Source organism: Salvelinus sp. IW2-2015, linkage group LG33 (assembly GCF_002910315.2).
Source record: "Salvelinus sp. IW2-2015 linkage group LG33, ASM291031v2, whole genome shotgun sequence".
In the NCBI taxonomy this organism is placed as follows: domain Eukaryota; kingdom Metazoa; phylum Chordata; class Actinopteri; order Salmoniformes; family Salmonidae; genus Salvelinus; species Salvelinus sp. IW2-2015.
Window position 1 is genome coordinate 9,056,575 of NC_036872.1, and position 16,211 is coordinate 9,072,785.

Here is a 16,211-nt window from a genome sequence, read left to right on the forward strand (position 1 = left end):
AACGGTCTAGATTAAAATAATAAATTGTGTGAAATTTATCAGGTAACAATCATGTAAATAATATGTATGGTATTTTGTTTTTTGATGACCCCTGTACCATGTTTGACTATGTTTGTTTTTTAGTATCTAAAAAAGCAATTTGAGTGGTCCACAATGTGTTTTTTTTAAATCGGTATTTTCAAATATTGTATCGTTGTGTAGTGACACTTAAATACACTTTTCGAAACACTAAGCTAAATTTCTACCACGGGTTGGTCAAAACAAGCATTGTGATTGCTTGAGATCCGTTCTAAGCTGATCTAAAAAAATCCATTAACAACAGGTACATCGCAAAAAACACTTGTTTACTGTTCCATCCGAAATATCACTGCTGTTCTTGATACCAGGGCAAATGACAAGAGAAAAGCAAGAAGGCTTTTATTTAACACATTATTACCCCTTGTTCTAGTTTAACGTTTGGCTTGCAACAACGGGGGTTTCTACAAACATTGCTGTCTGCCTCTCCAACCTTTGCAACATTGTATTTTTTTTTTATTGCGATCTCCACCATCGTGTAGACTAGAGAATTAGGATGAGATGAGACAGACAGCTTTTCTGATACTGGAAAAATGATACATCAACACAATTTTCATGGTTATATACAAATAAATGTCAATATAAAAACAAGTAAAACGAATCGAAATGCTTATAGTTTGCTGTCTCTCCAGCTTCAGTTTGAAGTGATTGTGTGTAGTGGTGGAGTGTCAACTCCAAAAGAGTCGATATCTCGACTCCTTGACCACCGAGAGTTGGAGTCGACTCCAAAAATCCTGGAGTAGTCAAAAGAAAGGTAGCCTAGCTAGGCTGACGTAGGCTACTGATTAGCCTTAAATATTTTGATGAGTAGCGATTGTCAGATTTACATTTACATTTACATTTAAGTCATTTAGCAGACGCTCTTATCCAGAGCGACTTACAAATTGGTGCATTCACCTTATGATATCCAGTGGAACAACCACTTTACAATAGTGCATCTAACTCTTTTAAGGGGGGGAGGGTTAGAAGGATTACTTTATCCATATAGATGGCACTATATGCATAGCTAATCAATCACCCAAATCAAATCAAATTTGATTTGTTACATGCGCCGAATACAACAGGTGTAGTAGACCTTACCGTGAAATGCTTACTTACAAGCCCTTAACGAACAATGCAGTTCAAGAAATAGGGTTAAGAAAACATTTACTAAATGAACAAACGTTTTTAAAAATCTAAAAATTAACACATTATAAAATAACAATAACGAGGCTATATACAGGGGGTACCGGTACCGAGTCAATGTGCGGGGGTACAGGTTAGTCAAGGTAATTTGTACATGTAGTTAGGATTAAAGCAACCTAATGAACCCAGAGTGTGCAAAGCTGTCATCAAGGCAAAGGGTGACTATTTGAAGAATCTCAAATATTAAAGATATTTTGACTTGTTTAACACTTGTTTGGTTAGTACATGATTCCATATGTGTTATTTCATAGTTTTGATGTCTTCACTATTATTCTACAATGTAGAAAATAGTAAAACATAAAGAAAAACCCTTGAATAAGTAGGTGTTCTAAAACTTTTGACCGGTAGTGTACATTGTACAACACAGCAGATTTTTTAGCATGGTTTTGTATTTAAAAAAAATAATAGAAGTTAGCTCTTTTTCAATGGGGGGTCAATGGGGAAGACAGATTGTTTTCCCCCAAAGAGGGCGTGGTCTAGGGGAATTCCTTCTTATGACGTGAATATTGACTGGGACAATTGAACAAACGACCAGACGGCTCGGCTAGCAACCCTTGGTTTACTGTCGGGTCTGTATGAATACATATATCAAACAAAAAGGTTTTAATGAAAATATCTCACACATTGTTTTAATGTTATGTTGGTACTCAGCTACGCCTCGTACCTACGACCGCAGCACAGCCGTGCTAAAAAAGTAGTTTAACACATCCTCTCGTGTACAGTTGCTTTAAAATGAGTCTCAAGCATGTCTTTGCTGTAAAAATGCTAGCTGTTTTTTTTTTACACCAAAATGCTACGTTTAAATGAAACAATAATAATCTCGCAAACACGAATAGGACCTACACTATATTCCCATACCAACTGTAGTTGTACTCCACTCATCTGTGCTTGATATTGTTCATCTCTTCCTATGACAGGATGGTGGACGTGGGAGGTCAGAGGTCAGAGAGGAGGAAGTGGATCCACTGCTTTGAGAATGTCACATCCATCATGTTTCTGGTGGCACTCAGCGAGTATGACCAGGTGCTCGTAGAATCTGATAACGAGGTGAGCTTTGTTATTAACAACTGTGCAGTATGCAGGGCTTGACTTTAACTTTTTTTTTACTTGTCCAAAAGTTGTATGATCCGTGTATGATGAAAGGAACCATTATACAAAAATAAAATGTGATAGAGAATCAGACAAAAATGTAGTGCTATACTCTGCCTATTGGCTTCTTAGCATATTCAAGCCTGTTTAAAAAAAAAAACACTCCCCCTTTAAGGCTCTCCTTGAGGATGGTTGGCCAACCTTGGTAGCCTATAAAATATTGCAACATTACAATTACGACCAAATACTTTTGTATATGTCTACAGTTCAAAACAGACTCTGGGACAGACCACTGCACACCGCACGTAAGAGCGGTTTCATGTGGCAGAGATGAAAATATCAGTTAGAAATTAAGAAAGGGTAAAGATGCATCAACTAGCATGCACTCTGAGACAAAAAGGTTCCTTGTAGAACCCAAAAAAATTATATCGCTTGCTTCAAATATGGAACCACTAAACGTTCTATATATTGATCAGAACCCTAGTGGTTCTTCTTCACTGAACCAAAATGTTTCCATATAGAACCCTGCATGGTGCCATTTATAAATGATGGCTACTACTATTAAATAGTAATATTCTTTGCTAAGAATATCATTTAATAAACAACTAAATAATGGACAAAAGAATATCAGTACTGTTTTTTAGAATGTATTATCATAATATGCAAACAGATTGGAAATGTGCACTGGTGGCCAGGGAGGCATCTCTTCGTTTGAATGATGGTCCATGTCAACTCTTGCTAACTTCTTTACAATACAATACAACTTTGTTCATTAGTTACAGTGAACAACAAAAATGTTCCTCTGCTCAGTTTTTCAACCCCCCCAAACAGCAGACCTCACACATACAGTGGAGACGGTCACAGGTTCCTGGATGGAGACCATGTTGTGGGGTTAAGGGCCTTGCTCAAGGGTCCAACGGTAGGGGAATGTTTTTGGGGATTTGAAACCATCAGCCCTCCAGTTATCAGATACATTTCGTCTATTTTTTTTCCAACTGGCCACCTTTCGTCCACAGGTAAAACTCCTGCCACCGGTCCAACTCCTTAGCCACTGGGCTATCTACCGTCAGTACAGTATGGGTTGTTGCCTGACTGGTTCCAGAGAAGAAGAAAAGAGGAGCAAAAACATGAGATAATCTTCAGAAATAAGCATGAGTTCATCTGCCAAAATGAAGACAAAATGCTATGCGGGCATAGAATTATTATGATGTAGAAGAACAACTTACATGCAGTTGTTGTCAGCAGCAGCCACAAGAGAGATCCTCTGGCTCTGTTAGTTCTGGGTTACTGCCAAACTGAGCAAAACATAAACAGTGTGTTTAAAAGTCATGTAATGATTAACTAGGCTATTAAATCACCGAAACGTATTATACATAATTTATTATAAATAATTTATACATACCTCCTCTCAGTCAGCAACAGTTTACTAATGGCTTCATGACACATAGTCCCCTCAATTGACTCCACACTGAAATAAAGTAACAATTAGCAAATTGCCAATGTCAGGCTGGGTCTGTAGCTCTATTTGGCATATCCCATAATAGTATGTTTATTTGAAAGAGTTAGCTGGCTAGCTTGTAAAGTGGCAAATGCAAGTAGCCTAGCTTTTTTTGTTCAGTTAGCGAAGTTAGCTAACGTAGCTAGCTATCTTACAAACATGCTCAAATTCTTTAAACTTTATTTATCTAGCGTATAGTTTATCATATGACTTTGATTTAATTTCATTATTATTGAATTAAATAATCAACTTTGTTTACCTTAATATATTGAAAAAGAACGTGCTTATTGGTAGGCCACATGCAAGTTGGTTCAATCACGTCCTCTTGCGTGGTTATGCTGGAATGACAGATGGTTTCTATATAGAACCCCTTTTTTAATCTAAGACTGTATGCTTTCATTAAGCACATTATTTCCTCATGCTTCTAGATAGAATTTAGTTTGCAACAGCACTGGTTTGTATCAACCTTGCTGTTTGCCACTCAGAACCCGGCAACAATGTTTCAAAATAGGAAATCGATCATCCTCCTGCCATAGAGGGCTAACGGTTTCAGACGTCAGCTAGCCATCTTTCTGACCATGCCAAAAACAAATATTTAACCTTTATTTAACCAGGTAGGCCAGTTGACAACAAGTTGTCATTTACAACTGCAACCTGGCCAAGATAACGCAAATCATGCAGCAGCATCATTAATATGGCTATACATGTCAATGCAAAACAGCTGAAACAAATTAAAAGGGAATATTAGCTGTCATTTCAGAGTTTGATGTGACTGGGTTAGCTTTTGTTAGCATTTTCTTTCTAAAATCCCCATTATACTCAAAGTTCTTTGCCTTCACTGGGTATATTTAGTTCAATGCCTTCAGAAAGTATTCACACCCCTTGACTTTTCCACATTTTGTTGTTTTACAAAGTGGGATTAAAAGGGATTAATTGTCTTTTTTTTTGTCAACAATCTACACAAAGTACTCTATAATGTCAAAATGGAAGGAACATTTTTAATATTTGTAAAACATTTCTGAAAAATAAAACACAAATATATCTTGATTAGATAATTATTCAACCCCCTGAGTCAATACATAGAATCATCTTTGGCAGCGATCACAGTCTTTCTGGGTACGTCTCTACGAGCTCTCCACACTTGAATTGTGCAACATTTGTCCATTATTCTTTTCAAAATACTTCAAACTCTGTCAAATTGTTTATTGATCATTGCTAGACAACCATTTTCAGGTCTTGCCATAGATTTTGAAGCAAATTTATGTCAAAACTGTAACTCGGCCACTCAGGAACATTCACTGTCTTCTTGGTAAGCATCTCCAGTGTAGATTTGGCCTTGTTATTGTCCTGCTGAAAGGTGAATTAATCTCTCAGTGTCTGGTGGAAAGCAGTCTGAACCAGGTTTTCCTCTATGATTTTGCCTGGGCTTAGCTCCATTCCGTTTCTTATTTTTCCTGAAAAATTCCCCAGTCCTTAACGATTACAAGCATACCCATAACATGACGCAGCCACCACTTTGCTTGAAAATATGGAGAGTGGTACTCAGTAATGTGTTGTATTGGATTTGCCCCTAACATAACACTTTGTAGTCAGGACAAAAAGTGAATTGCTTTGCCATATTTTTTGCAGTATTACTTTAGTGCCTTGTTGCAAACAGGATGCATGTTTTGGAATATTTTCATTCTGTACAGGCTTCCTTCTTTTCACTCTGTCAATTACTTAGTATTGTGTAGTAACTACAATTTTGTAGTCCATCCATCCTCAGTTTTCTCCTATCACAGCCATTAAAATCCCTGAGCGGTTTCATTCCTCTCTGGCAACTGAGTTAGGAAGGTCGCCTCTATCATTGTAGTGACTGAGTGTATTGATACGCCATCCAAAGTGTAATTAATAACTTCACCTTGCTCAAAGGAATATTCAATGTCTGTTTGTTTGTACCCATCTACCAATAGGTGCCCTTCTTTGCGAGGCATTAGAAAACCTTCCAGGTCTTTGTGGTTGAATCTGTGTTTGAAATGCACTGCTCGACCGAGGGACCTTACAGACAATTGTATGTGTGGGGTATAGAGATGAGTAAGTCATTCAAAAGTCATGTTAAACACTATTATTTTACAAAGAGTGAATCCATGCAACTTATTATGTGACTTGTTAAGCACATTTTTACTCCTCAACTTATTTAGGCTTGACATAACAAAGTGGTTGAATACTTATTGACTCAAGACATTTCAACTCTTCATTTTTAATTAATTTGTAAAAATGTAGAAAACCCAAATTCCACATTATGGGCTAGTGACCAAAAATCAAAATGTAATACATTTTTAATTCAGGCTGTAACACAGCAAAATGTGTAAAAAGTGAAAGGGTATGAATGCTTTCTGAAAGCCTTGTTTAGTAAAGGGTTCTTTAATCTTGTCCAAAGAACCAAAAGGTTCTAAATAGAACCCCAAATAACCCATTTTCTAAGAGTGTGGGTTACTGGTATGACTAGGATCATGCCTTTGGCTGCTGGTCAATAAAATAATGTTGATTTGAAAACCAATAGAAAATGAGAAAAATGCTTCTTTCAATGGCATATTAATTGTTTATAAAATAATTACCTCAACATTTATATGGTTGTATTTTGGCTAGCCTAGGCTACTTTGAAAAAACGTCCAGGTTATAAACAATTAAGTTTATAGTTAAATCATTTCAAAATGCTGACCTCCTCCGCTCAGGTGGGTGATGTAGGCTACTGTTCTTCCCTCTCCGGTCTTGTGACCATTTGATCTGAACGGACAGTGCCATGAGTAGGCCTATGTCGACAGAATCAAACCTTTAGACGCTAATGTTAATTATCTTTCATTATATTTGCCAAACATGACTGGCGCATAGCCTATATTTATGTCATTTAAAGGGTCACTAAAGTTTGGCTACATTTTCTGGCGCCTCTCTCGTGTCAGCATCTGTTTGGCCAATATGCATATCACCTACATTTACATTTTTTAAGTCATTTAGCAGACGCTCTTATCCAGAGCGACTTACAAATTGGTGCCTACACTTTGACATGTATGCTTTTTTATTTATGGACTTGAAACATTTATTTGAATATTATTCCAGTGTTGTTCTCACTGATCCAATTTTGATCGGAGTAATTGTTTGATATTGTGATTCTTCTTGTCCGACAATTTTGTTTTACATGTTCCGGGCAAGAAGACAAGCACTCATGTCGAGCTCTGCAGTATGTTTAACTAACACACACACTCAGAAAGTACACCTATTTTACTATTTAGATAACAACAGCACTTTGCATGAAGTTACATCATTTGACAATAGGACTTCAAATAATCTCTAACAAAGTAAGTTAATTACAGGTCTCTGAACCATTGTACAATTCAGTCTTTCTACTCGAATTACATTATTCCCATGGGCAAAATAATGTGAATATATCTGTGGCTATGGTCTTCTCTCTCTCAACTATGGTGTATATGGGTGTTTTAGAGGCACACCTCTCTGTGCTTCTGAAAGAGAAAGGCTTGTCCTTATTTAAAATAATGGAAATAAGACACTGCTTTTTCCTGGCTTTTTCCAGCTAGACCTCCCTTTCACTTGGAAAGCAGTTGTAAATTACTCCTACAGCTGTTTTGAATACAGCCTACGGGCGACAGAACTTCTTCAAGAGAATACATACCATCTGTGTGTTCCCAGCATTTCCCAGCATGCTCTTGACTTTTCAACTTTGTCAGTAGAAACCTGTGTCCATAGGATAAAACCAGAGAGAGACCATTAAAACATCTGTAATCAGGCAATTCATGTTTACAGTGACGATACAATACAAATAACATAAGACCAGTTGGTTGAATGTAAAGCTATATTAAAAACATGAGTCGCACACTCTCTATATAAACTCCCAGTAATTTATTGGGTAAATCCAATCAAATGTTATTTGTCACGTGCCAAATACAACAGGTGTAGACCTTACAGTGAAATGCTTACTTAAAAGCCCTTAACCAACAATGCAGTTTTACGAAAATACAAAAAAAAAGTAATAAATAATTCAAGAGCAGCAGTAAATAACAATAGCAGGACTATATACAGGGGGTACCAGTACAGAGCCAATGTGCGGGGGCACCGGTGTCGAGGTAATTGAGGTAATATGTACATATGTAGGTAGAGTTATTAAAGTGATTATGCATAGATAATAACAGAGAGTAGCAGCAGGGTAGAAGGGGTGGGGGGCAATACAAATTGTCTGGGTAGCCATTTGATTAGCTTTTCAGGAATCTTATGGCTTGGGGGTAGAAGCTGTTTAGAAGCCTCTTGGACCTAGACTTTGGCACTGCGGTACCGCTTGCCGTGCGGTAGCAGAGAGAACAGTCTATGACTAGGGTGGCTGGAGTCTTTGACAATTTTTAGGTCCTTTCTCTGACACCGCCTGGTATAGAGGTCCTGGATGGCAGGAAGCTTGGCCCCGGTGATGTACTGGGCCGTACACACTACCCTCTGTAGATCCTTGCGGTCGGAGGCCGATCAGTTGGCATACCAGGCAGTGATGCAACCCATCAGGATGCTCTCGATGGTGCAGCTGTAAAGCCTTTTGAGGATCTAAGGACCCATCTTTTCAGTCTCCTGAGGGGGAATAGGTTTTGTCGTGCCCTCTTCACAACTGTCTTGGTGTGCGTGGACCATGTTAGTTTGTTGGTGATGTGGACGCTAAGGAACTTGAAGCTCTCAACCTGCTCCACTGCAGCCCCATCGATGAGAATGGGGGCGTGCTCGGCCCTCCTTTTCCTATAGTCCACAATCATCTCCTTTGTCTTGATCACTTTGAGGGAGAGGTTGTTGTCCTTGCACCACACTGTCAGGTCTCTGACCTCCTCCCTATAGTCTGTCTCATCGCTGTCGGTGATGGTGTTGGAGTCATGCCTGGCGGTGCAGTCATGAGTAAACAGGGAGTACAGCAGGGGACTGAGCACGCACCCCTGAGGGGCCCCCGTGTTGAGGATCAGCGTGGTGGATGTGTTGTTACCTACCCTTACCACCTGGGGGCGGCCTGTCAGGAAGTCCTGGATCCAGTTGCAGAGGGAGGTGTTTAATCCCAGGGTCCTTAGTTTAGTGATGAGCTTTGAGGGCACTATGGTGTTGAACGCTGAGCTGTAGTCAATGAATAGCATTCTCACATAGGTGTTCCTTTTGTCCAGGTGTGAAAGGGCAGTGTGGAGTGCAATAGAGATTGCATCATCTGTGGATCTGTTGGTGCTGTATGCAAATTGGAGTGGGTCTATGGTTCATGGGATAATGGTGTTGATGTGAGCCATGACCAGTCTTTCAAAGCATTTCATGGATACAGATGTGAGTGCTACGGGTCAGTAGTCATTTAGGCAGGTTACCTTAGTGTTCATGGTGGTCTGCTTGAAACATGTTGGCATTACAGACTCAGACAGGGACAGGTTGAAAATGTCAGTGAAGACACTTGCCAGTTGGTCAGCGCATGCCCGGAGTACACGTCCTGGTAATCCGTCTGATAATCACCAACGTTTCAGCTGCCGACTCTCTTTATTTTGATAGCTTATGGATGTAAAGCTATGACATTTTACCGTTTTCCCCCTGTACTTTAAACCTGCAGTTTAAACCTTCATGCAAATCAGAGGTTTGGAAGCCCTGAAAGGTTGTTTGTAATGCTTGTGAAGCACCACACACAAATTTAATTTTTTTTTATTTTTTATTTGTCACATGGACAGTGAAATACTTAAATTGTAACCGCTACCCAACAGTGCAGTATTCAATATCAAAATAGTATAACTAATAAAACTTTTTTTAAACAAGAGAAATAAGAAAAAGAAGAGGAAGATATATACAGGGTCAGTGCCAGTACCAAATGTACATTGTGCAGGGATACTGGAGTATTTGAGGTAGATATGTACATGTAGACAGGATTAGGAGAAAGTGACTGGTAGCAGGATAAATAATAATAATAATAATAATAGTAGTAAACAGTATGGCAGCAGCATAAGTGGTGGGTGGGAGTGTGTGTGGTGGTAAGTGTGTGTATGTAAGTGTAAGCGTGTGGGGGTGTGCAAGAGTATTAGTGTTGGCCTGATAGGCGGAAATGTAAACAGGGCTGAAAAGAGACTGGTAACAGGAATATATACCGGTAAATACTTATGATAACATGCTAATGGTAATATGTACATGTAAAAAGGAGTAATATTGTCAAGTAGCAGTATAGATATTAATGGTAATTGCAATCGATAATCAATGAACAGCATTGTAGCGGTAGTAATGAATCTAATCAATAATCATTTTAGCAGAAGCGTAGGTGTAAGGGGAGCAGTAGTTGTTAGCTTCCCTGGCTTTTGGCTAAGATCAAGTGTAGTTGTTAGCCATTTAACAGGGGATGGAAGCTGTTTAGGAGTCTGTTGGTCTGAGCCTTGATGCACCGGCACCGCCTGCCAGACAGGAGCCTGGAGAATAGTCCATGTCTCGGGTGGCTGGAATCTTTTGCAATTTTTCAGCCCTTTCTGAGACATCGCCCGGCATGTACGTCCTGGATGGCTGGGAGCTCACCCCCAGTGATGCGCTGGGACGTCCACACCATCCTATGTAGGGCCTTCCGGTCGAGAGTGGTGCAATTGCCATGCCAGACGGTGATACAACCGGTCAGGATGCTCTTGATGGTACAGGTGCAAAAGTTCCTAAGGATCTGAGGGGCCACGCGGAATCGTTTCAAACCTCCTGAGGGAGAAGAGGCACTGCCGTGCTTTCTTCACGACTGTGCTGGTGTGAGAGGGCCATGTTAAGTCCTCCGTTGTGTGGAAGTTGAAGCTCTTGACCCTCTCCACTGTGGCCCCGTCGATGTGGGTGTGCACCCTCCCCTGTTTCCTGTAGTCCACGATCAGCTCCTTGGTCTTGCTGATGTTGAGGGAGAGGTTGTTGTATTGGTACCACACTGCCAGGCCTCTGACCTCCTCCCGACAGAATCAAACCTTTAGACGTCAATGTTAATTATCCTTCAATAAATCCCTGTAGGCTGTCTCATCACTGTTTGTGATCAGGCCTACTACCGTTGTGTTGTCAGCAAACTTGATGATGGAGTTGGAGTCGTGCGTGGCCACACAGTTGTGGGTGAACAGGGAGTACAGGAGGGGGCTAAGCACACACCCGTGGGGGGCCCCCTTGTTGAGGGTCAGCGTGGCAGAGGTGTTGTTACCTACTCTTACCACCTCAGCCCGTCAGGAAGTATAGGATCCAGTTACAGAAGGGGTGTTCAGTCCCAGGGTCGGCTCCTAAGCTTAGTGATGAGCTTGGAGGGCACTATGGTGTTGAACACTGAGCTCTAGTCGATGAAGAGCATCCTCACATAGGTATTCCTCCTTTCTAAGTGGAACAGGGCAGTGTGGAGAGCAATTGAGATTGCGTAATCTGTGGATATGTTGGGGCGGTATGCAAAATGGAGTGGGTCCAGGGTGTCTGGGTCTGGGATGATGGAGTTGATGTGTGCTATGACCAGCCTTTCAAAGCACTTCATTGTTACAGATGTGAGTGCTACAGGGCGGTAGTCATTGTGGCAGGTTGCCTTAGAATTTTTGGGAACAGGAATGGTGGTAGTCAGCTTGAAACATATGGGAGATGTGTGACAATACTCTTGTCTAAATGGTGATGACACCATAGAACAGACTTTGAATGTGCTTTAGGTGGTGTGTGTGTGTGTGTGTGTTTAGCAGTGAGTGTAAATGTTAAAAGAAAGTAAATAACAGCCCAGTGGTGAACTGAAAAAGCATCTGGAGGCCTCTCTCTCTCCCTCTCTGGCTGTAAAAAGTTGATTAGAACCTGTACTTAACGGGATAGTATAGCTGAACTGAACTATCCCTTCAATGATAGCAGCTGGACTTGACAAACTGTTCTCTTCTCTCCTCGTTTCTCCCTCAGAACCGAATGGAGGAGAGCAAAGCCTTGTTTAGGACCATCATCACATATCCCTGGTTCCAGAACTCCTCTGTCATCCTCTTCCTCAACAAGAAGGATCTGCTGGAGGAGAAGATCAATTACTCCCACCTGGTTGACTACTTCCCAGAGTATGACGGTGAGTGGCCGCACCCGTTTGCTATTTGGAGTCAGGGGCCCGACCACAAATTAAATTCCCTCAGGAAAAATAAAGTTCCCTAAAACTGTACTAGCCTCTATGCTTTATGACTTGTTAAAAGCACAAATGAGCCTTTATAATGTGTTATGACAAGGCTTGTAATATGTGTATGTCTCTAACATAGGTCCCCAGAGAGACGCCCAGGCGGGCCGCGAGTTCATCCTGAAGATGTTTGTGGACCTGAACCCGGACAACGACAAGATCATCTACTCCCACTTCACCTGCGCCACGGACACGGAGAACATCCGCTTTGTGTTCGCCGCCGTCAAAGACACCATCCTGCAGCTCAACCTGAAGGAGTATAACCTGGTGTGAAAGCCATAGAGTTAGAATCCTAGAAGGGACTTCTTCGGCATGAGCGGAGCACGACTGAGGCCGAGACCCTTCTCCAACATTGACAGACTGAATGTCAAACTGACTGTCAAAACAAACATCTAATGGTTGCGTAATGCTAATTTATTGCCATTGTTGACCCTTCCTTTCTTTTGTCTATTTAAAAGAAAAACATTATTGAGGGGGTTTGGGGGGTTTAAATGTCATTGTTGGATATGTACAGCACCGTTCCTCCAATTGTTTTAGGCTAAGCGTTGTGACGTTTTATTTTTAAGACATTTAAAGTGACAGCTGGGTTTTGTCCGCCTCTGATCTCGATTCCAAGGTGCTCCTGCCTTCTGTGTTTCTGATTTGACCCAGTCGGTCCATTCCACCGCCAGTCTGTGGCGTCCATTCTTCTGCCTAACACTTATTTTCCTCAGAAAGGGTGAAAAGGGTTGATACTGTGATTTTTTTAAGTGATTGTTTTTCATTATTGCATCAAATGATTTGGTAGCGTTTGACGTGGGAGTGGTTTGAGCCACACAGCAGGGCAGGAGGTTAGCCGTGTAACTAGGTTGTGGAGTGAGCACCATGATACTCATTGTCCATCACAGGCCCCGGGGTCAGGAAAAGGTTATTGATGAGACAGTGTTGAAGTCGCGCTGTGCCACGCTCACTTTTTTTAAGGTCCTGTTTATTGCCGACGCCAAAAGGACGTAGAGTAAGGTTAACTCAACGCTCCCCTTTGCACAGTTAACTAGAAAGTGTATTGGAAGCAAGACGGGACACAGCCTTTTGAAGGCACCAAGAGTTGCCAATGCACACGTGACCATTTTAAAGTGTTTCCCCCCGTTTCTGGTTATACACTCCTCCCCCATCTCGTATTCATTGTTGAATGCCAAAACCAGTCGTTTGAGTCAGTATGCCGAGCCTGACAAAACACACATTCACTGGAGTTCATAGAGTTGTTGTGTTGTTAATGCCAAATTGAGTGGCCAATCGTTTTGTGGTCATTGTATGGAAAATATAATACTATTGACAGTAGAAGCTGAAGTCCTCTGGTGACCAGTTGTGATTATGTGGTTGGTTGTATTCCATAGGCCCTTTTTATCCAAGTCTTGGGTTTGGTACACCTTACACACTATGAAATGGTTATTTTCTTTTGACCAGACGGAGGCGGGGACCAGGGGGATGGAGGACCTTGCTCTATTACTGATGGGTCACACAGATTCAGTTGTGAGAATCTGCTTTTGACAAGGGCTCTTCTCTCGTAGAGGGGCTGCTAGTCTTCTCTCACTGCCTGGACTGAGCTGGACCACCGCAAAGGCAGCTGTGGCAGCCAATCACAGTGCCAGTGTCTCACATAGACTGAGAAATCACAATGCAGCTCTGTCCTTTTGATTGTCCAATCACAGCCCAGCTGTCCGACTGTTTTAGTTTGTTAGCAGTGGAGATGATTAGCTGTTTCCCACGTTAAAAGGGGCAGTGGCTCTGACTCCCAGTTATTTCTCTGAGTATATACAGTTTTTGTAACAATTCCCTAAACATAACCCTGTAATTGACATTTTATTGAGGTATAGTGCAATTATGAATGCTATAATCATTTTACATACATCTCTCTCTCTCATATATATATATATATATATGGCAGCATCCATGTTGGCTTTGTAATCATTATTTTTTGGCAGATTGAATGTGCGGTATTGAAAAAATGTATCTATGTAATTGCATTGTATGTCTAATGTATGGCTAATTCGTTTGGGGGGAAATTATTTACGTTTGATTGTTTTTAAAAGGAGAATGTATATTTTTTCCCCAGTTCATTTCTCAACAAGAAATGAAGTGCAGTTTCAGAACTGCTTAAGGAGTAATCAATATGATCTAACGAAACAATATGCCAGAAGCAGCAATCACTTTTGCTAATTGACTTTCGTATAAAAAACTGCAGACTCAAATTACAGGGCTAATTCCATTGGTTTAAATCTAAATACTGGCTTCAGGAAAAGAGCACGTGTCATGTAGGAAAGACCACATCACGCATTCTCCGACTCCTTTCTTTATTTGACTACATTTGTTAGCTATTTTATTTATTCAAACAGGGTCTTGGAGACAGCACTCTGCAGTTTCCCCATTTCCCCTTGTCATCACCACACTGGGACTGTGCGTTCTGTTGGGGCTAATTGTTCATTGGCCATTTAACGTAATGCTGCACCCCCTGAGGTTTCTTATGTTAACATTTAAGACTGAGCTGTGACCAGGAGGACACTGTTCCAATGCCCAGTAAGAACAAGCTATTCGCCTCTCAAAAACACCTTCCAGTGTCTTTTTGCTGTCGAGGGTCCACGAAAACCACATCTACATTCGAACCACTCCCTAGTCCCTACATGCTTGATATTATCCTGGGTCGTGTTCATTATGCATGCAACAAAACCAAAAAATTAACAACAGAACAAGAACATTTGAGTTTTTCTTATTGCAGGAAGCCAGGTTTCAGTTGATGTTTTACGTTTGGTGCCTATTCAATGGAGTTAAGAACGCATTGTAAATTCATTCCTCGGCCAATGGAGCTAACCAACTGGTACCTTTTCGTATAGCTCAAATGGTTCGCACGTTGTCAAGCGGGCGGTCACGTGTGTTGGCAAGGTAGAGGACCCTGGTTCTAAGCAGTCCGAGGCAAGTTCTGGGAGGCAGCGCTATATGCTAAGCTAGCACACTGAATCCGGTTACACATAATAAACACGACCTAGTGCGTTCAGATCTATAACACTGAAGGGGTAGGGGGCTATGGGATGGAACATGTGGGCACTTGAGTACCGGGGTGGGTGATAGGTTAGAATGCAGGTCGGGGACAAAATGTGGCACTTGCCAAAAAAAGAATGTGCACCACGATCACAATATGCTAGGAACCCAAATTTGTTTGAATGGATATATTAATGGATGGTACATTAATAAAAGTGCAGTCGCAAAAAAACATCAAGCGCTATGATGAAACTGGCGTTTCGTGCTTTTGTTTTGATGGCCAATCATCAGAATGTACAGATTTGTTTATGAACAAGTGATAGAAAAAAGTTAACTTGTACATGTTGTCTTATTGTGGGAGCTGTGCCTCCTGCTCTCATTTAATTAAGGAACACTTCATCATATGTTACCTCTCTCTGAATGAGACTCCTCTGTGAACATGTTTCAGTATTCACACAGACCAGAAGGCTAGGAAGCCAGCTAGAACGTTTCCCAAGGAAGACAAATAAAGTGAGTACAGCAAAGTATTTTCCTACAATAAATTTGCAACACACACACATACATAGAGACAGTGCAGATAAAGACGCCATAAAGAATTCCTATCCTGGAGTTGCTTGCCGGATATTTACCTTGTGAGGTGACTGGCTTAGTTGCAACAGACAGGTAAACCCTGCAGAGGAGTTCAAGAGGACTCATATTTATGTTACATTTGATTGAAATGTTAGACTTAATATAATTAGCCCAAACAAAGAATTCAACTAATCTTATTTCTAAAGCAGGAAGACTAAACTGGGAGTCTTGGTGTAGTGTTCCTGTTATCCTTTTGTCATGTGGTCCTAGATATCCAATTGGCCAGGTCAAATATTGTTACATTACAGTGCTTCCTGCCAGGGCCGGTTCCAGGCATAAGTGACATAACCCCCGACTGCTCGGGGGCCTCTGAACAATAAAAAGAGATATGCAGTACCAGTCAAAAGTTTGAACACACCTACTCATTCAAGGGTTTTTCTTTATTTTTACTATTTTCTACATTGTAGAATAATAGTGAAGACATCAAAACTATTAAATAACACATACGGAATCATGTAGTAACCAAAATGTTATATTTGAGATTCTCCAAAAAAGCCACCCTTTGCTTTGATGACAGCTTTGCACACTCTAGGCATTCACTCAACCAGCTTCATGAGGTAG

The 16,211-nt window shown here is 40.9% G+C and overlaps 1 protein-coding gene across 1 annotated transcript in view; it reads left to right on the forward strand.

Moving 5' to 3' along the window:
* Positions 1–15,272, forward strand: part of LOC111957798 (guanine nucleotide-binding protein G(q) subunit alpha) — a 32,595-nt gene extending 17,323 nt beyond the window's left edge. The window contains exons 5-7 of the mRNA XM_023978813.2: positions 2,178–2,307; positions 11,753–11,906; positions 12,091–15,272. Coding sequence (XP_023834581.1) covers positions 2,178–2,307; positions 11,753–11,906; positions 12,091–12,281 — 475 coding nt within the window. The 3' untranslated portion in view covers positions 12,282–15,272. The remainder of the gene's footprint in view (positions 1–2,177; positions 2,308–11,752; positions 11,907–12,090) is intronic.
* The last annotated feature ends 939 nt before the right edge of the window (positions 15,273–16,211 follow it).